Raw genomic sequence first — 21,193 nt, 5'->3', positions numbered from 1 at the left:
CCAGAGTCTTACAGTCCATTTTATTGATGAAGATTTCAACCTCCGAGCTCGCTGCCTACAAACTACCTACGTCCCAGACGATCACACAGGGGAAAATATTGCAGCCGGCCTGAGAGAAGGGCTTGTCAGCTGGGATCTCCACGAGGAGAATCACGTCTGCATCACGACGGACAACGCGTCGAATATGGTGCTTGCTGCGCGGCTTAATGAATGGACGAGGCTCCAATGTTTTGGCCACAGATTACATCTTGCCATTGGTAAGTTATCGTGTGTGTGTGTGTGTGTGTGTGTGTGTGTGTGTGTGTGTGTGTGTGTGTGTGTGTGCGCGAGTGCGAGAGAGAGAGATGCGTCGATTAGTAAAGCTGAATATACAAATATATATAAATGATATTATATAAATCGGATGGGATTAAATAAATTCATACTTCCACTCCTTTTCTAATATGTAAATTCATTTTACTTGCTTATATCATATGTCTGTCTGTGGTGGAATGCCCACCTGCATTTTTTTTCTTTTCTTGTTTTTGTTTTTTACATGTTTTTTTAGTGTTTATGAGAGAGAGAGAGAGAGAAAGAGAGAGAGAATTGACATGCAAATAAAGACCCTTTGAATTGAGAGAGAGAGAGAGGATGTGTTGTGGATGTGTGTATTTCAGAATTACAGCTAATTTGAGTGTGTAATAGTGAGAGCCTTGTATCAAAACTCAAATTGTGTGTAATACACTACTTTTTATTTCTTTTAGAAAATGCACTCAAAGATGACAGAGTGTCAAGGGCAACAGCACTGTGCAGGAAGCTGGTGGGGCACTTTTCCCACAGTTGGAAGAAGAAAGCAGCCCTGACGGAGGCACAGAGAGAGCTCAAACTCCCTGAGCACAACCTCATAACGGAGTGCCCAACAAGATGGGGTTCTAAAGAAATGATGATTGCCAGAGTGCTTGAACAGGCCAAAGCCATTTCTCAGGTATTGTCTGGAGATCGATATGCACGCTCCCTTATCCCAACCTGGCAGGATATTGACGTGTTGGAGTCGATTCACAAGGCACTGCATCCTCTACTGGAGTTTACTGATGCTCTTTCTGGAGAGGAGTATGTAAGCATCTCCTACCTCAAGCCAGTTCTCCACCTTTTTGCCACATCAGTCCTGGCTGAAGATGCTGAGGACACTGACCTGACTAAATCAATAAAAACCAAAGTCCTAGCATACCTCAATAACAAATATGGAGACCCAAACATCCAGGAGCTTTTGGATGTTGCCTGTTTCCTGGACCCTAGGTTCAAAATACAGTACATCAGTACAGACAACATCCCTGCTATCAAGACTCGTCTGAAGACAGAGATAGTAGACTTGGCACAACGTACATATCATTGGGTAAATAATTATGTATTTCACAAAAACAAAAATTTTCTGTAAAATCTAACTGGAAAACTAATGGCTGTTGTTTTCATCTAATAGGAGAAGAGGTCTCGTACTGAAACTGTTCAGATGCCTCAAAGTGCACAGTCCTTGGGGGAAAAGACGAAGAGGTCTCTTGGCAGTTTTTTCAAGACCAGTTCAGCCTCTCCTTCTTTGCCTGTAAATCTTGAAGATGTCGCAGAGGCAGAGATAAACAATTACCTGATGACTCCTACCATTGATGGAGAAGATGATCCATTGGCTTGGTGGAGGGTGCACAAGATCAGCTACCCACAGTTGTGCACCATGGCACGCAAGTATCTTTGTGTACCTGCTACAAGCGCTCCCTCAGAGCGTCTTTTTAGCACAGGAGGGAATATTGTGACTTGCACTCGCTCAGCCTTGAAGCCAGAAAAAGTCAATATTCTGGTTTTCTTAGCAAAAAACCTGTGAGCCACTGAGAACAGAACTGTTGGATAAGTATGGCTGGCAGTGCCATACTCGTAGTGAACTTTAGTCTGTGTGGTGTGTTATTGTTGTGTACTTGAGATAAGTGAGGCTCATCTATTTTATATTATAATATTCAAATCGTTTATAAAAAATAGTTTGTCTAAATTAAAAGTGCATTTCTCATTTTTTATTTATAACTTTATTTACTTTGATTTTACAAAATATTTTCAAAGCAAATTCCTTGTTTCAGTTGTGTGAAATGTTACTGACTTGGGAGCAGTAAGATACATACAATTTAAAATTATTTTTTTCTTAAGACTGTACCTTTTGCACACAGTGTTTACAAAGTTCATGCCTTTGTTTAAATTATTTAAATGCACAGTGGCAAAGCCACAGATGTTTCTGTAATGAGCAGTTCAATAAAAATGTCATTTATTTCAAGTCATACATGTTTGAATTTAATTCTAACAAATAGACCCAGCCTATGGGAAAGAACATTTCACACTAAATGTATATACTATTGTGTTGGTCATATTTAAATCATTCATTATGTTTTGTAGGGGAAAAAGGATAAATAAATTAAATCGCATATTAAATCGCAATCGCAATATTGGGGGCAAAAAAATCGCAATTAGATTATTTTCCAAAATCGTTCAGCCTTACTCCTACCCCACATTTAAATCAATTAAATTAATCGTCAACATCTACTCTAAACCCATCATTGCCTGCACATCGATAGCACACACACACACCTGTGCAGTTCTCCTGGATAGACCACAATTTCTCGAGGCAACCTCACTCACCATAATGTTGGTGGTGTAGGCGCTGTTGACGCTGATGCCCAGGACGAGGATGTCCATGATGGCGGCGGGGAGGAGCTGGGGCTCAGGCACGTTGCGGTAGTGCTTGTCGGCCACGTAGGCCTGCACCACCGTCATGCGGTTCATGGTCAGCGTGCCCGTCTTGTCCGAGCAGATGGCCGTAGCGTTGCCCATGGTCTCGCAGGCGTCCAGATGACGCACCAGGTTGTTGTCTTTCATCATTTTCTGTTAGGAAAAAGACGGAGGAGGGAGAAGGGGTCATTGAATTAAATCATCAAAAAGGTCATTGAATTAAATATGAGCTGCAGAAGGTAAATATGAGCTGCAGAAGGGGTCAAAAGTCTAAAAATAGAAAGGGACGGTTTAACTAAGCTATTCCATTCAACAGTACTGCTGTGACAACCTCTCCTCCATGCATTAACAGCTGCTATAGCTTTAGTCTACAGTGGTGTGAGTGGGCTGGATAACTCCTTAGATACTGGTCTTCCAGAGCTAGAGTCTACTACTGATATTAGTAATCAGCCTGTTGGCCCAACAACTCCAGTTAGAAGGATCATGACATAGCCAATTGGCTTTAATGTATCATGGAAGGTTAGCCAAGACTAGCTTTAAGAGGCTAAGTGAAGGGCTAACTGGCTGAAGGCTAACCTACTTGTAAGCGAATAAAGCTATGGTTAACAAGTAAAGCTTGTTGGATGTGCGGGACCGTTCACACTGCTTGCGGTAAAAAGCTACACCAGGAAGTTAACTGATGAATTGCAACCTTGCACATCCACTATGGCTGTGCGATATGACCTAAAAATCGATTCACAATATACACTATATGTACAAAAGTATGTGGACACCCCTTCAAATTAGTGGATTCGGCTATTTCAGCCATGCAATCTCCATAGACCGATATTGGCAGTAGAATGGCCTTACTGAAGAGCTCAGTGACTTTCAACGTGGCACCATCATAGGATGCCACCTTTACAACAAGTCAGTTCGTCAAATTTCTGCCCTGCTAGAGCTACCCCGGTCAACTGTAAGGGCTGTTATTGTGAAGTGGAAATGTCTAGGAGCAACAACGGCTCAGCCACAAACTGGTAGGCCACACAAGCTCACAGAACAGGAAGCGCGTAAAAATTGCCTGTCCTCGGTTGCAACATTCACTACAGAGTTTAAAACTACCTCTGGAAGCAACGTCAGCACAAGAACTGTTCGTCTGGAGATTCATGAAATGGGTTTCCATGGCCGAGCAGCCGCACACAAGCTTAAGATCACCAAGCGCCGGCTGGAGTGGTGTAAAGCTCGCCGCCATTGGACTCTGGAGAACACTACCTGCCCCAATGCATAGTGCCAACTGTAAAGTTTGGTGGAGGAGGAATAATGATCTGGGGCTGTTTTTCATGGTTCGGGCTAGGCCCCTTAGTTCCAGTGAAAGGAAATCTTAATGCTACAGAATACAATTACATCCTAGACGATTCTGTGCTTCCAACTTTGTGGCAACAGTTTGGGAAGGCCTTTTCCTGTTTCAGCATGACAATGCCCCCGTGCACAAAGCGAGGTCCATACAGAAATGGTTTGTCGAGATCGGTGTTGAAGAACTTGACTGGCCTGCACAGAGCCCTGACTTCAACCCCATCGAACACCTTTGGGATGAATTGGAATGCCGACTGCGAGCCAGGTCTAATCTCCCAACATCATTGCCCGACCTCACTAATGCTCGTGACTGAATGGAAGCAAGTCCCCGCAGCAATGTTCCAACATCTTGTGGAAAGCCTAACCAGAAGAGTGGAGGCTGTTATAGCAGCAAAGGGGGGACCGTGAGACGTGGTGTGGGTGAATGGATGATCTCCGCATGTGTATTTTCCCACCGTAAAGCATGGAGGAGGTGGTGTTATGGTGTGGGGGTGTTTTACTGGTGACACTGTCTGTGATTGATTTAGAATTCAAGGCACACTTAACCAGCATGGCTACCACAGCATTCTGCAGCGATACGCCATTCCATCTGGTTTGGGCTTAGTGGGACTATCATTTGTTTTTCAACAGGACAATAACCCTGTTGAAAATAGCCCTTACACACCTCCAGGCTGTGTAAGGGCTATTTTACCAAGAAGGAGAGTGATGGAGTGCTGCATCAGAAGACCTGGCCTCCACAATCCCCCGACCTCAACCCAATTGAGATGGTTTGGGATGAGTCGGCCGCAGAGTGAAGGAAAAGCAGACAACAAGTGCTCAGCATATGTGGAAACTCCTTCAAGACTGTTGGAAAAGCATTCCAGGTGAAGCTGGTTGAGAATGCCAAGAGTGTGCAAAGCGGTCATCAAGGCAAAGGGTGGCTATTTGAAGAATCTCAAATATGAAATATTTGTATTTGTTTAACACTTTTTTGGTTACTACCGTCGTGGTCAAAAGTTTTGAGAATGACACAAGTATTGGTCTTCAAAGTTTGCTGCTTCAGTGTTTTTAGATATTTTTGTCAGATGTTACTATGGTATACTGAAGTATAATTACAAGCATTCCATAAGTGTCAAAGGCTTTTATTGACAATTACATTAAGTTTATGCAGAGTCAATATTTGCAGTGTTGACTCTTCTTTTTCAAGACCTCTGCAATCAGCCCTGGCATGCTGTCAATTAACTTCTGGGCCACATCCTGACTGATGGCAGCCCATTCTTGCAAAATCAATGCTTGGAGTTTGTCAGAATTTGTGGGTTTTTGTTTGTCCACCCGCCTCTTGAGGATTGACCACAAGTTCTCAATGGGATTAAGGTCTGGGGAGTTTCCTGGCCATGGACCCAAAATGTCAATGTTTTGTTCCCCGAGCCACTTAGTTATCACTTTTGCCTTAGGCAAGGTGCTCCGTCATGCTGGAAAAGGCATTGTTTGTCATCAAACTGTTCTTGGATGGTTGGGAGAAGTTGCTCTCGGAGGATGTGTTGATACCATTCTTTATTCATGGCTGTGTTCTTAGGCAAAATTGTGAGTGAGCCCACTCCCTTGGCTGAGAAGCAACCCCACACATGAATTATCTCAGGATGCTTTACTGTTGGCATGACACAGGACTGATGGTAGCGCTCACCTTGTCTTCTCCGGACAAGCTTTTTTCCCCAAACAATCGGAAAGGGGATTCATCAGAGAAAATGACTTTACCCCAGTCCTCAGCAGTCCAATCCCTGTACCTTTTGCAGAATATCAGTCTGTCCCTGATGTTTTTCCTGGAGAGAAATTGCTTCCTCGCTGCCCTTCTTGACACCAGGCCATCCTCCAAAAGTCTTCGCCTCACTGTGCGTGCAGATGCACTCACAACTGCCTGCTGCCATTCCTGAGCAAGCTCTGCACTGGTGGTGCCCCGATCCCGCAGCTGAATCAACTTTAGGAGACGGTCCTGGCGCTTGCTGGACTTTCTTGGGCGCCCTGAAGCCTTCTTCACAACAATTGAACCTCTCTCCTTGAAGTTCTTGATGATCCGATAAATGGTTGATTTAGGTGCAATCTTACTAGCAGCAACATCCTTGCCTGTGAAGCCCTTTTTGTGCAAAGCAATGATGACGGCATGTGTTTCCTTGCAGGTAACCATGGTTAACAGAGGAAGAACAATGATTTCAAGCACCACCCTCCTTTTAAAGCTTCCAGTCTGTTATTCTAACTCAATCAGCATGACAGAGTGATCTCCAGCCTTGTCCTCGTAAACACTCTCACCTATGTTAACAAGAGAATCACTGACATGATGGCAGCTGGTCCTTTTGTGGCAGGGCTGAAATGCAGTGGAAATGTTTTTTGGGGATTAAGTTCTCATGGCAAAGAGGGACTTTGCAATTAATTGCAATTAATCTGATCACTCTTCATAACATTCTGGAGTATATGCAAATTGCCATCATACAAATTGAGGCAGCAGACTTTGTGAAAATTAATATGTGTGTCATTCTCAAAACTTTTGACCACGACTGTACATGATTCCATGTGTTATTTCATAGTTTTGATGTCTTAACTATTATTCTACAATGTAGAAAATAGTAAAAATAAAGAAAAATCCTTGAATGAGTAGATGTTCTGAAACTTTTGACCGGTAGTGTATATATAAAAAAAGTTCACGAAATAACCTTTGTTGCACAATTAAAGGTTGATTCACTGCATTTCAAACAGTCAGGAATAATCTAATTATACCTAGGCTAAATATAAGCCTTCCACAACCATTAGACCCACTAATAATTTAATACAAATAGTTTAACTTGTTTTTTTGCAATAATCACTGATCTGACTTTCAAGTCTATGAAAATGTTAAAAGAAAAAAAATGTTTTTAACCATGCACATCCACTAATAATGACCAACTTCTTGTAACAGGCATTATAGAAAACGAACACAGGTCTCATTAACAATCTCTCAAGCACAAGCCCACGTGCTAGTGAGTAGCCAGCTAATCTTTATATTTCAAGTCTAGCCAACCTGGATCTATTTGCTAGCTAACAAGGTAGAACAGTTGAACTGTTATAAATAGACCCTCCTGTTTATCTCCAACTGTTTGAACAACATAGCCTGTTCACCTTGTTTATACTGTATGTTGAAATCACGTGGCCTACCTGGATAAGATGGTTATTTCTCAGAATGAGAACGAGTTGGCAATTTTATTTTTAGTCATTTTAGCAGACGCTCTTATCCAGAGCGACTTCCAGTTAGTGAGTGGATACATTTTTTCATTCTGGCCCCCCCGTGGGAAACGAACCCACAACCCTGGCGTTGCAAGCGCCATGCTCTACCAACTGAGCTACACGGGGCCTATCTTTCTATGCTCATTGCACATTTATAAAACCCAGACTAGCCAGCTAGCACAGAAGGCTAAAATGCTGCTAGCGGTACCGCAAAGCCACAAGCGACAGAAACTGAGTATTCATTTTCCACAACATGTTCGTTGACACTCGATTTAGTAGAGTCTGCTCTGTTCTACATTTTAAAAACGGTATCGTTAGAAAGGCTAAGTTCTTCTCTATTACAGTAAAATAAAGTCAAAACTTTATTTTAACTTCATCATTATGTTAAACTACTTGTTTTCAGAGAGGAAGAAGTTATCTTTCATCTTTGTAGTGAGTGGCAGGGGGATGGGCTTGGTGTCTGTGTGCGAGTGGGAAGTTGCACTGTGCACACAGCACAGAAGGAGCGAAGGAGACGAGACCAAAAAAAACAAACAAAAAATAAAAACCTAACCTCTTGCAATACAGGCTTTCGGAACATCGCATTAAAACATTAATTTGATATATCGCCCAGCCCTAACAGACACTAGAACCAATAAAATGGCTTATTGTCTGGTATAGTGTTTGTGCCGCAGACCCTGAGGCGGAACCTACTTTGACGGAGTAGGCCAGGGAGATGGTGACGGCCAGGGGAAGACCCTCGGGGACGGCCACCACCAGCACGGTGACGCCGATGATGAAGAACTTGACGAAGAACTGGACGTAGATGGGCGTGCAGTCCTTGTGCCAGGGCAGGCCCTGCACCCAGAATGTGTCCACCACGAACAGCACCACCAGGATGATGACAGTGATGGCTGACATCACCAGGCCTAGAGAGGACACAATAGTGAGACTCATCATCCACAATATAATCAACAGGGGTGTAATCAATACGCCAAACTTTTTACTTTCAACAGAAAATGTTTTGCAACCAAAACTATAGTTTCTATTGGTCAAATTAAGGTACGTCCCTCCCTGTTTTGTTCTGTTTGCTTCCGTTTGGTTCTTAAACGGTTTCCGATGCAAGACGTAATGAACGCACCCCAGGTCTTCCTACTAGACTACAGAGTAGACCAGAACCTAGAGAGCGATACCACAAGAGAGAGAGGGGGGAGAGAGAGAGCGAGACCGCGAGAGAGAGAGGGGGGAGAGAGAGAGCAAGACCGCGAGAGAGAGGGGGGGAGAGAGCGAGAGCGTGAGACTGTAAGAGAGAAAAGGGGGAGAGAGAGAGCGAGACCGCAGGAGAGGGGGGAGAGAGAGAGAGCAAGACCGCGAGAGAGAGGGGGGAGAGAGCGAGAGAGAGCGCAAGAGAGAGAGCGCAAGAGAGAGCGAGAGAGAGAGCGAGACCGCAAGAGAGAGGGGGAAGAGAGAGCGAGACCGCGAGAGAGAGAGGGGGGAGAGAGAGCGCAAGACCGCGAGAGAGAGGGGGGAGAGAGAGCGAGACCGAGAGAGAGGGGGGAGAGAGAGAGTAAGACCGCAAGAGAGAGAGGGGGGAGAGAGAGCGAGACCGCGAGAGAGAGAGGGGGGAGAGCGAGAGCGTGAGACCGTAAGAGAGAAAAGGGGGAGAGCGAGAGCGAGACCGCAAGAGAGAGAGGTGGGGGAGCGAGAGCGTGAGACCGTAAGAGAGAAAAGGGGGAGAGAGAGAGCAAGACCGCGAGAGAGAGGGGGGGAGAGAGAGCGAGACCGGGGGAGAGAGAGGTGGGGGAGCGAGAGCGTGAGACCGTAAGAGAGAAAAGGGGGAGAGAGAGAGCAAGACCGCGAGAGAGAGCGAGACCGGGGGAGAGAGAGCGAGACCGGGGGAGAGAGAGCGAGACCGGGGGAGAGAGAGCGAGACCGGGGGAGAGGGAGCGAGACCGGGGGAGAGAGAGCGAGACCGGGGGAGAGAGAGCGAGACCGGGGGAGAGAGAGCGAGACCGGGGGAGAGAAGGGGCAAGAGAGCGAGAGCGCAAGAGAGAGAGCGAGAGCGCGAGAGAGAGAGCGAGACCGCGAGAGAGAGAGCGAGACCGCGAGAGAGAGAGCGAGACCGCGAGAGAGAGAGCGAGACCGCGAGAGAGAGAGCGAGACCGTGAGAGAGAGGGGGGAGAGAGAGAGCGAGACCGCAAGAGAGAGAGGGGAAAGAGCGAGACCGCGAGGGGGGGAGAGCGAGAAAGAGGGGGGAGAGAGAGACCGCGAGAGAGAGGGGGAGAGAGAGACCGCAAGAGAGAGGGGGGAGAGAGACCGCAAGAGAGAGAGAGCGAGACCGCAAGAGAGAGAGAGCGAGACCGCAAGAGAGAGAGAGCGAGACCGCAAGAGAGAGAGAGCGAGACCGCAAGAGAGAGAGAGCGAGACCGCAAGAGAGAGAGAGCGAGACCGCAAGAGAGAGAGCGCGAGACCGCAAGAGAGAGAGAGCGAGACCGCAAGAGAGAGAGAGCGCGAGACCGCAAGAGAGAGAGAGCGCGAGACCGCAAGAGAGAGAGAGCGCGAGACCGCAAGAGAGAGAGAGCGAGACCGCAAGAGAGAGAGAGCGCGAGACCGCAAGAGAGAGGGGGGAGAGAGGGAGCAAGACCGGGAGAGAGAGCGAGACCGCGAGAGAGAGGGGGCGAGAGAGCGAGAGCGAGACCGCAAGAGAGAGAGCGAGACCGCAAGAGAGAGAGCGAGACCGCGAGAGAGAGAGCGACCGCGAGAGAGAGAGCGAGACCGCGAGAGAGAGAGCGAGACCGCGAGAGAGAGAGCGAGACCGCGAGAGAGAGAGGGGAAAGAGCGAGACCGCGAGAGCGAGACCGCGAGAGAGAGGGGGGGAGAGCGAGAGAGACCGCAAGAGAGAGGGGGGGAGAGAGAGAGAGACCGCGAGAAAGGGGGGGGGAGAGCGAGGCCACAAGAGAGAGAGCGAGACCGCAAGAGAGAGGGGGAGAGAGCAAGACCGCAAAAGAGAGGGGGAGAGAGAGCGAGAAAGAGGGGGGAGAGAGAGTGAGAAAGAGGGGGGGAGAGAGAGACCGCGAGAGAGAGGGGGAGAGAGAGACCGCGAGAGAGAGGGGGAGAGAGAGACCGCGAGAGAGGGGGGGAGAGAGACCGCAAGAGAGAGGGGGGAGAGAGACCGCAAGAGAGAGGGGGGGAGAGAGACCGCAAGAGAGAGGGGGGGAGAGAGACCGCAAGAGAGAGGGGGGAGAGAGACCGCAAGAGAGCGCGAGACCGCAAGAGAGAGAGAGAGCGAGACCGCAAGAGAGAGAGAGCGAGACCGCAAGAGAGAGAGAGCGAGACCGCAAGAGAGAGAGAGCGAGACCGCGAGAGAGAGAGCGAGACCGCAAGAGAGAGAGAGAGAGCGAGACCGCAAGAGATAGAGAGAGGGGGGAGAGAGAGAGCAAGACCGCAAGAGAGAGGGGGGAGAGAGAGCGAGACCGCGAGAGAGAGGGGGGGAGAGAGAGCGAGACCGGGGGAGAGAGAGCGAGACCGCGAGAGAGAGGGGGCGAGAGAGCGAGAGCGAGAGAGAGAGAGCGAGACCGCAAGAGAGAGAGAGCGAGACCGCAAGAGAGAGAGACCGCGAGAGAGAGAGAGGGGAGAGAGCGAGACCGCAAGAGAGAGAGAGGGGGGAGAGAGAGACCGCGAGAGAGAGAGAGGGGAGAGAGAGAGACCGCGAGAGAGAGAGAGGGGAGAGAGAGAGACCGCGAGAGAGAGACCGCGAGAGAGAGAGAGGGGAGAGAGAGAGACCGCGAGAGAGAGCGAGACCGCGAGCGAGACCGCGAGCGAGCGAGCGAGACCGCAAGAGAGCGAGCGAGACCGCAAGAGAGCGAGCGAGACCGCAAGAGAGAGCGAGAGACAGCAAGAGAGAAAGCGAGACCGCAAGAGAGAGAGAGGGGAGAGAGAGAGAGACCGCAAGAGAGAAAGGGGGGAGAGAGAGCGAGACCGCGAGAGAGAGGGGGGAGAGAGAGAGCGAGACCGCGAGAGAGAGGGGGGAGAGAGAGAGCGAGACCGCGAGAGAGAGGGGGGGGGGGGGAGAGAGCGAGACCGCGAGAGAGAGCGAGACCGCGAGAGAGGGGGGGGGAGAGAGAGCGAGACCGCGAGAGAGGGGGGGAGAGAGAGCGAGACCACGGGAGAGAGCGAGACCGCGAGAGAGAGGGGGGAGAGAGAGAGACCGCGAGAGAGAGCGAGACACGAAGAGAGGGGGGGAGAGAGAGCGAGACCGCGAAATAGAGGGGGAGAGAGAGCGAGACCGCGAGAGAGAGGGGGGAGAGAGAGGGGGGAGAGAGAGCGAGACCGCGAGAGAGAGGGGGGAGAGAGAGAGACCGCAAGAGAGAGAGGGAGGGAGAGAGAGAGAGAAAGCAAGAGAGCGAGCGAGACCGGAAGAGAGAAAGAGCGAGACCACAAGAGAGAAAGAGCGAGACCGCAAGAGAGAGAGGGGGGAGAGAGAGAGCAAGACCGCAAGAGAGAGAGGGGGGGGAGAGAGAGAGCAAGACCGCGAGAGGGGGAAGAAAGAGAGCGAGACCGCGAGAGAGAGGGGGGAGAGAGAGAGCGAGACCGCAAGAGAGAGAGGGGGGAGAGAGAGAGCGAGACCGCAAGAGAGAGAGGGGGGAGAGAGAGAGCAAGACCGCAAGAGAGAGAGGGGGGGGAGAGAGAGAGCAAGACTGCAAGAGAGAGAGGGGGAGAGAGAGAGCGAGACCGCGAGAGGGGGAAGAGAGAGAGCGAGACCGCGAGAGGGGGAAGAGAGAGAGCGAGACCGCGAGAGGGGGAAGAGAGAGAGCAAGACCGCGAGAGGGGGGAGAGAGAGAGCGAGACCGCGAGAGAGAGGGGGGGGAGAGAGAGAGCGAGACCGCGAGAGAGAGGGGGGAGAGAGAGAGAGAGAGAGAGAGAGCGAGACGCGAAGAGAGGGGGGAGAGAGAGAGCGAGACCGCGAGAGAGGGGGGAGAGAGAGCGAGACCGCGGGAGAGAGAGAGCGAGACCGCGAGAGGGGGGGGGGGGGGGGGGGGAGTGAGCGAGACCGTGAGAGAGAGGGGGGGGGAGAGAGAGACCGCGGGAGAGAGCGAGACGCGAAGAGAGGGGGGAGAAAGAGAGCGAGACCGCAAGAGAGAGAGCGAGACCGCAAGAGAGAGAGCGAGACCGCAAGAGAGAGAGAGACCGAGACCGCAAGAGAGATGGGGGAGACCGAGACCGCAAGAGAGAGGGGGGAGACCGAGACCGCAAGAGAGAGGGGGGAGACCGCGAGACCGCAAGAGAGAGAGCGCGAGACTGCGAGAGAGCGCAAGACTGCAAGAGAGAGAGCGAGACCGCTAGAGAGAGAGAGCGAGACCGCTAGAGAGAGAGAGCGAGACCGCTAGAGAGAGAGAGCGAGACCGCTAGAGAGAGAGGGGGGAGAGGGAGAGCGAGACCGCTAGAGAGAGAGGGGGGAGAGAGAGCGAGACCGCAAGAGAGAGAGGGGGGAGAGGGAGAGCGAGACCGCAAGAGAGAGAGGGGGGAGAGAGAGAGAGAGAGAGGCGGGAGAGAGCGAGTGAGACCGCAAGAGAGCGAGCGAGACCGCATGAGAGCGAGGGGGGAGAGAGAGAGCGAAGACAGCAAAAGAGAGAGCGACAGCAAGAGAGAGTGAAAAAAGAGAAGTTCACTGACCAGCTTTGCCAATTTGGACTGCTAATTTGGTTAGCTTCCCCTGGAGAACGGACTTCTCCTTCTTCTCCTTCAAGTTGGATTTCCTCTTCTCGTCGGTATCGACTTCGTCGCTGTTGAGGGGCTGCATCTCCATGGCGGCTCCGTCCGCGGCTTTAGCTGAGGGGGAGAGAGGAGAGGGGACGTTGACTTACACGTTGGACTGATTCAGAATGGAGGTACTCCTACTGCAGTTTCAATTACCAGCCCTTAAGGGTGAGAACGCTTCTGGTTTTTATTCTTTAGTTCTAATCAACTGGATTGTTTGTCAAACCAATTAGCTGATCAATGAGCTACCAGTTCGGAAGGAAAATCATCACTAGTAGAATAGCATTGCCTTTCTGCCTACTTGGCTCATGTTCAGTAGGCACGAAGCACAAACAAAGGTTTTGAAACAGGATTTACTATGGGTTTATTGGTACAACGTACAATCAAATGGCCCATTGTAATTTTTCTATTTCAAAACATTCCCTGTTTCGTGCCTACTGACCACAAGCTGATTACCTTCTAATTCTTGCACGTTCATTTAAAAAAGCAAGTCACTGCACAACTGTTAAAGCAAAAAAACTTTGGACATAGAAGCCTTGAGGGGGGCGGGGTTGAGATAAGCAAGTTGGAAAATCAATGGCAAGTAGCTACATCTCTCCAGTCCTTTAGTGTGATTCAATACGGAGTGATTTTCAAAGAGACTTGAGAGGGTGCCATATTTTTTGCAAATGTTTTATTTTGGCTTTGGCTTCGATTCGCAGAGGAGTGCTTTTGAAGGGAACTTGGGTTAAATGTCATTGCAATTATGAGTCCGGTCCAAAAATGTAATTAGGCTTTGGTAGGAATCAGTATGAAAAAATAAAAAAAAATTATGCACTCACTTACTGTAAGTCGCTCTGAATAAGAGCATCTGCTAAATGACTAAAATGTAAATGTAAAATTAATCAAATTACCATATTCCCACTCAGAGAGCAGCAGCCCTGGGATCTGTGGAATCCACTGTTACAGTAGCCAGACAGACACCACTTCAATTCCTCTAAAGGCTCCCTCCCTCAGTCTCTCCCTCAGTCTCTCCCTCAGTCTCTCCCTCAGTCTCTCCCTCAGTCTCTCCCTCAGTCTCTCCCTCAGTCTCTCCCTCAGTCTCTCCCTCAGTCTCTCCCTCAGTCTCTCCCTCAGTCTCTCCCTCAGTCTCTCCCTCAGTCTCTCCCTCAGTCTCTCCCTCAGTCTCTCCCTCCCGGGTTGGACAATGCCAACAGACACCTTGACTCATCTGACCAAGTAACCTAGAAGACGACAGCGGGCAGGCGGGCCAGCAGGGCTGATCTCTAACCCATCTCTCCCAATGATAAAATCATTATCTCTGGCCCTGCCAGAGCTAGCACTGCAGGGGAGGATACCTGTGTCGGCTTCATCTCAGTCTTTCTCTCCCAACCCTGGACTGACTGAACACTCATTATATACTGTATGTCTCTCTCCCAGCCCTTGACTGACTGAACAGTCGTTATAGAATCGCCAGTCGAGTCTATCCCCAGGCTCATCCCTTGCTGATGCCAGGAGCCACACAGCCAGCGTGTACAGGATGGGTGCCATGATATTCCCAGGTGGTGTGTTCTGCATTTACACAGCCTGTAACCCCAGACTGAGGGATTATTCTGGGGTGGTGTGTTCTGCATTTACACAGCCTGTAACCCCAGACTGAGGGATTATTCTGGGGTGGTGTGTTCTGCATTTACACAGCCTGTAACCCCAGACTGAGGGATTATTCTGGGGTGGTGTGTTCTGCATTTACACAGCCTGTAACCCCAGACTGAGGGATTATTCTGCTCCCTCCTGGCAGACAGAGAATCAAAGGACCGCCACCAGGACCTCAATTAACAGGCTCAGGCTAGCTAACAGCATGGCTGCCGCTCTGTAGACAGTGGGTGACAATGGAGTTTAGAGAGCTGGGTCTCATAGTCGTACAACAGCATGACGCTGAATAGCTGACAAGGTCTGAGTACTATAGAATGAATGGTTCAGATTGGACAGACAGACAGAAAAAAAGAAAGAAGCTAGAAGGGCAAAAAGCAGATGCTCTTCCCTCAGGATGGTTACAGGGCTCCTCAGATCTGGATTCAACAGCACCTGTCGCTCAGTGCAGGAGAGGGACAAGGAAAAGAGGGAGAGAGAGAGAGAGAGAGACAGAGGGAGAGAGACAGAGGGAGAGATACAGAGGGAGAAAGGAGAGAGAGAAGGGAACATGCTGGCCCAGACCAGACAATGAATGGACCAGTCACCGGCACGCAAGCTCTGACCCACAAGGCCACAGAGTAGCATGGGGAAACACAACCTGACACTGGTTAAGCTACTACTACTGACACCAGGCTAAGCGACAGGTCAAGGTTAAACTAAAATCCAATACTGTTAAATGGGCTATGGAGATGGCATTAATATAGAGCGAAACAGATCAAGGTACAGTGGCAGCGCACAACCAAGTCGAAAGGAAATGAAAAGAACTCCGGCCTGTTAGACTCACCTTTCTTGCGGTTTTCGGCTGCTCCATCTTGCTCTGTGGATGGAAAGCAAAATCGAGAAGAACAGAGTCAGTCACCTATTGGGAAGCAATTTGCAAACAGCTGCAATTCTGAACACCAACTTAAAATCAAAATCTCCCATTTTGATTTGATACCGTGAGAGACGGCAATAATTTTTATGAAGCCAAACAGATGAGTGCTGGGGTTGCATTATGACATGCAAATTGTAAATCAGCTCCTCCAGCCAACAGGTAATTTCTACCCATACCAAACAGGTCCACACACACACACACACACACACACACACACACACACGATAGAACTACAGCCAGCCACTTTCATCATACACAAAACACACCGAAAGCCATAAACTACATAAATTGATCCACATCCTACTATAGTATATTAACTTGTTTCAAAACCGAAACGTATGCACACATAAAAGTATGTAGACACCCCTTTAAATTAGTGGATTCTGATATTTCAGCCGCACCCGTTGCTGACAAGTGTATAAAATCGAGCACACCGCCATGCAATCTCCATAGACAAACATTGGCAGTAGAATGGCCTTACTAAAGGGCTCAGTGACTTTCAACGTGGCACCGTCATAGGATGCCACCTTTCCAACAAGTCAGTTCGTCAAATTTCTGCCCGGTCAACTGTAAGTGCTGTTATTGTGAAGTGGAAACGTCTAGGAGCAACAACGGCTCAGCCGTGAAGTGGTAGGCCACACAAGCTCACAGAACGGGACCGCCAAGTGCTGAAGCGTGTAAAAATTGTCTGTCCTCGGTTGCAACACTCACTACCGAATTCCAAACTGCCTCAAAGCAATGTCAACACAAGAACTGTTCGTCGGGAGCTTCATGAAATGGGTTCCCATGGCCGAGCAGCCGCACACAAGCCTAAGATCATCATGCGCAATGCCAAGCGTCGGCTGGAGTGGTGTAAAGTTCGCCGCCATTGACTCTGGAGCAGTGGAAACGAGTGCTCTGGAGTGACAAGTCACGCTTCACCATCTGGCAGTCCAACGGACAAATCTGGGTTTGGTGGATGCCAGGAGAACGCCACCTGCTCCAATGCATAGTGCCAACTGTAAAGTTTGGTGGAAGACGGAATAATGGTCTGGGGCTGTTTTTCATGGTTCGGGCTAGGCCCCTTAGTTCCAGTGATGTAAAATCTTAATGCTACAGCATACAATGACAGAAGGCCCTTTTCTGTTTCAGCATGACAATACCCCCGTGCACGGTCCATACAGAAATGGTTTGTCGAGATTAGTGTTGAAGAACTTGACTGGCCTGCACAGAGCACTGACCTCAACCCCATCGAACACCTTTGGGTTGAATTGAAACGCCGACTGCGAGCCAGGCCTAATCGCCCAACATCAGTGCCCAACCTCACGAATGCTCTTTGTGGCTGAATCGAAGCAAGTCCCCACAACAATGTTCCGGAATCTAGTGGAAAGCCTTCCCAGAAGAGAGGAGGCTGTTATGGCAGCAAAGGGGGGAACAACTCCATATTAATGCCCATGATTTTGGAATGAGATGTTCGACCAGCAGGTGTCCACATACTTTTGGTCTTGTAGTGTACACACACACACGGCCTTGATTGAATAGAACTACAATTGCTCAACAAAGAATGCCAGAAAGCACTGCGCTATATGTACAACGAACACCTAACCTCATATACTGCATCGTGAGCTGCAAGCACTCAATACAAGGCTGTGGACTTCACACGCACAGCAGCATTGAACACGGCAGCAAGTGCTAAAGTAAAGCCTTGCTAACTATTCCCATTGAAGCAGCAGCTCTCCCAAAATAAGTTCCACCACAGCTGAGACCTGACCTGTGCTCAGCCCTTCCTCAGCTTAGCTCTAGTTCAAACCTCTCTCACTCTCCTCTGTCAGCTCAGTGCAGTCTGCTCTGCTGTGTGAGTGAGCAGTGGTGCTGCTGCAGTGTACAGCCCAGACAGACGCCACTGATTCTCTACCTGTCTGACTCCGCTTCCTCACACTTCTCTGCACATCAACTGCATCTATAGAAATTCAACAAAAGACTGTTGAGAGAAAAACTCCATTCTTTGTGCAACGGGCAAAGGCATAATAAAATAATTGTAAAAAGCGTGGGTAGAGAGAACTGTAGATGATGCTCTGCCTTGCACACTGTGAATCATGAATGGATTCCACGCGCTCTCAAATGTCAACGTACTTCTCTTCTCCTTCTTCTCCTTCTTCTCCTTCTTCTTGGCCTCCTTCTCCTCCTCGTCATCCTCGTCATCCTCCGAGGCGCCCAGTAAAGCGAAGATTATTCCAGTTTGAGAGTTCTCACCCACGGCCGTGACCAGCATTTTGCCGGAGCCCTCCATGACGTGGGTGCCTGCAGAGGGAAAACAGATAAGGGCGGGGTGAGGTAGCGCCGCCATAGACATACAACTGATGCTTACACTGTATAGGCCTCTGCCAGGGTTTTCCTTACTATTACTTAGCTAAAGCCATGTAGACATTTTCCATTATAGTCCAATTCTATGGGGAGTGGGCAATGTGGGTGTTAGCAGTCCTGGATGTTGATTCCCGTGGTAAAGTGAGTAAACCTGGGGGATACAGATTAGCATGATGTTTGTGCCTGCCTGCAGATAGAGAGGAGAGGTAGGGTGAGGTAGGCTAGAAAGTCAGGCGCCTAGCTAATGCTACAGTGTAAATGCCAGGTGTTTCCCTGACTATTACTTAGCTAACGCTACAGACGTCAACATTCCCCGTTACAATTACATGGAAAGTGCAGGCAGCCCTGCCTAGCTCTGTTGCTCACGGCTTCATTTGTCTGCTATAAATTGGTACTGATAGTAAGGAATATTTGGGTGTTTCCAGTCCTGGGTCCAGATTCGGGAGCCTGTGGTCATTGTGAGTAAATCTGACGGGAAAAACTGTAGGCCTATTTACAGCTAAATATGAAAAACTGTAGGCTTATTTTTACAGCTAAATATGAGCGCATACAAACTTAATAAAGTGTATCACGTTTTGGAATTACATTTCAAAAGCAGAGTCAAGCCTCAAATACTCGTCCTGGATGACAGCACTAACACATTTGCACACTCCCAGCTTTTAATCAAAAGCCAATTGTGAGCCTTAGTGAATTAATGGGAACATGAGCCCCACAACACAACAGTAGCTTTCTCCAGAGTTTAATGCCCACAACTGACTGAGAACAGAGAGACAGTGAGAGAGAGAGAGACACAGAGACAGAGAGGGAGGAAGAAGTGCATTAAGAGCTCCCCCATGCCTGTGTTAATTAGGCTGTATTTCTCTATCAGAACAGAGGCAGGGGCTGGTCTGAGCTGGGTGGGAAGATGATGATGATGCAGACTAAATGCAGACAGGCTCTCTTGGAGGTGAGACCACAGGGGGCTGGGAGAGGCAAACAAGCACTTTTTAAATCCCCTCCTTGGGGATCTGACCAAGGAAGTGCCATTTTATTAAAGGATCAACTTGCTTTCATAAAATGGTATTAGGGATAAGACAAGCAATACCCTCAGACGGCAAAATAAAAACAGGGTTTAGAGGTCTATATATTTCACAGTGCTCAAGTAGTCCTGGACCTACACCATCAAGTCCACAGTCAGGGGTTGTATTAGAGTTCAGAAATCTGCATTTTCAAAACGCAGACCATCATATTGCATATTACCTGAGAAAAGTAGGCTACACCAAGAAAAGTACCAGAGAAAAGTAGCTACACATCAGTCAGAGCGCTGTTTGCTGATAGAAAGCCATTTGTGAATTCACATCAGAGTGGAGAAGTGCAACTGAAGCACAACAGTCTGACACCGAGCAGAAATTACAACAAGCAGCATTTCAGATCTGCGTTTTAAAAAATGCAGCAAGATATTTGGTATGCGTTTTTTGTGTGTGTTCTTTTTTGCAGAATTCTACGTTAACGCGATCCCTGACAGTACTGCTGGACTCCAGCTCAGAATATTGCTGGATACTGCCTGCATACCCCATTCCAAGACAAAGTAAGATCATCTATCAAAGGCCTTATATTCCAGTTGCAAAAATTGTTTATTCCACTATTAGGGGTGGGGACAAATCTAGGCCTGGTAACTGAACTACAACCACATGAGCTTCATAGTATAAAACAAGGCAGAAGAACAAGAATAGGACAGCTACCTGACAACAGCATGGGGTCTCTATCCAGCGTTTTCTTGACGTGGTCCGACTCCCCCGTGAGGGAGCTCTCGTCGATTTTGAGATCATTTCCTTGAATAAGAATACCGTCCGAGGGTAGGAGATCACCTGGGACACACAAACAGGAGAATAAATAGTCCTTTATGAATTCAAAAGACGTGGATGAACGCAGAAAACATTACACGCTCTGGTCAATTCATCCTCGCCAATAACAGATAATTGGGTCCCAAACGTCACCCTATTTCCTATGTAGTGGGCCCATCGGGCTCGGGTCAAAAGTAGTGCTCTTATATAGGGAATAGGGTGCCATTTGGGATGCAGCAAGAGACGCCTCTTACCGTATTTTATTTGTGCAACGTCGCCGACCACAATCTCAGCCACGGGGATTTGGATGACTTGGCCGCCGCGGACAACGGCAAACTTCTGCTCTTGTTCGATGCGGCTCTGCAAGCCACGGAATTGCTTCTCTTTGCTCCAGTCGTTGAACGCCGTCACCAGCACCACGCAGACGACCGACAGCAGGATGGCGGCGCCCTCGATCCAGCCCGCCTCCGCCTCGCCATCGTCCTCCACCCCTCCAGCTGCGCTCCCACAGTCTGCATACGGATCAAAGCACACGGTTACAGGGATAGACCGCCAGGTGTATAATAGACACAATCTGAACACATATCTTTAAATGTTGATGTAAATGGTTATTAAATAGGCCCAGCTGCAGAATTTATTTTAAATAAACTATCCCTCTGCAGTGAATTTAAGTCAAATACAAATACAACTACTCAGTGCAGTACATTGGACACCTACAGTGCCTTCAGAAAGTATTCACACCCCTTGACTTCATCCACATTTGGTTGTGTTGCAGCCTGGAATTGTTTATGATTCAATTGAGATTGTGTCACTGGCCTACACACAATACTCCATAATGTCAAAGGGGAATTATGTTTTCAGAAATTAAATGAAAAATGAGAAGCTGAAATGTCTTGAGTCAATAAGTATTCAACCCCATTGTTATGACAAGCCTAAATAAGTAAAGATTTGCTTAACAAGTCACATAATCAGTTGCATGGACTCACTGTATGCAATAATAGTGTTTAATATGATATTTGAATGACTACCTCATCTCTGTACCCCATACATACATATAATTATCTGTAAGGTCCCTCAGTTGAGCAGTGAATTTCAAACACAGATTCAACCACAAAGACCAGGGAGGTTTTCCAATGCCTCGCAAAGAAGGGCACCTATTGGTAGATGGGTAAAATAACAATAAAAAAGCAGACATTATATATCTCTTTGAGCATGGTGAAGTTTTACACTTTGGATGGTGTATCAATACACCCAGTCACTACAAAGATACAGGTGTCTTTCCTAACTCAGTTTCCGGAGAGGAAGGAAAACGCTCAGGATTTTCACCATGAGGCCAATGGTGACTTTAAAACAGTTACAGAGTTTAATGGCTGTGATAGGAGAAAACTGAGGATTGATCAACATTGTAGTTACTCCACAATACTAACCTAAATGACAGAGTGAAAAG

General features: G+C 48.5%; 1 protein-coding gene across 1 annotated transcript in view; it reads right to left on the bottom strand.

Annotated features, from left to right (window-relative positions):
• The window catches only part of LOC311115281 (plasma membrane calcium-transporting ATPase 1-like), a gene marked incomplete at its 3' end in the record, with an annotated part of 51,393 nt that overhangs the window by 5,751 nt on the left and 24,449 nt on the right, over window positions 1-21,193 (bottom strand). The window contains exons 4-10 of the mRNA XM_084190476.1: window positions 20,001-20,258; window positions 19,645-19,770; window positions 17,693-17,860; window positions 15,491-15,523; window positions 12,952-13,107; window positions 7,993-8,207; window positions 2,650-2,892 (exon numbers count right to left, since the gene is read on the bottom strand). Of these exons, the coding sequence (XP_084046602.1) occupies window positions 2,650-2,892; window positions 7,993-8,207; window positions 12,952-13,107; window positions 15,491-15,523; window positions 17,693-17,860; window positions 19,645-19,770; window positions 20,001-20,258 (1,199 nt within the window). The remainder of the gene's footprint in view (window positions 1-2,649; window positions 2,893-7,992; window positions 8,208-12,951; window positions 13,108-15,490; window positions 15,524-17,692; window positions 17,861-19,644; window positions 19,771-20,000; window positions 20,259-21,193) is intronic.

Source organism: Coregonus lavaretus (assembly GCF_964263955.1).
Source record: "Coregonus lavaretus genome assembly, contig: HAP1_SCAFFOLD_1972, whole genome shotgun sequence".
Taxonomy (NCBI): domain Eukaryota; kingdom Metazoa; phylum Chordata; class Actinopteri; order Salmoniformes; family Salmonidae; genus Coregonus; species Coregonus lavaretus.
Note: the sequence above shows the minus strand (reverse complement) of the source record. Positions and strands in the feature narration are given on the sequence as shown.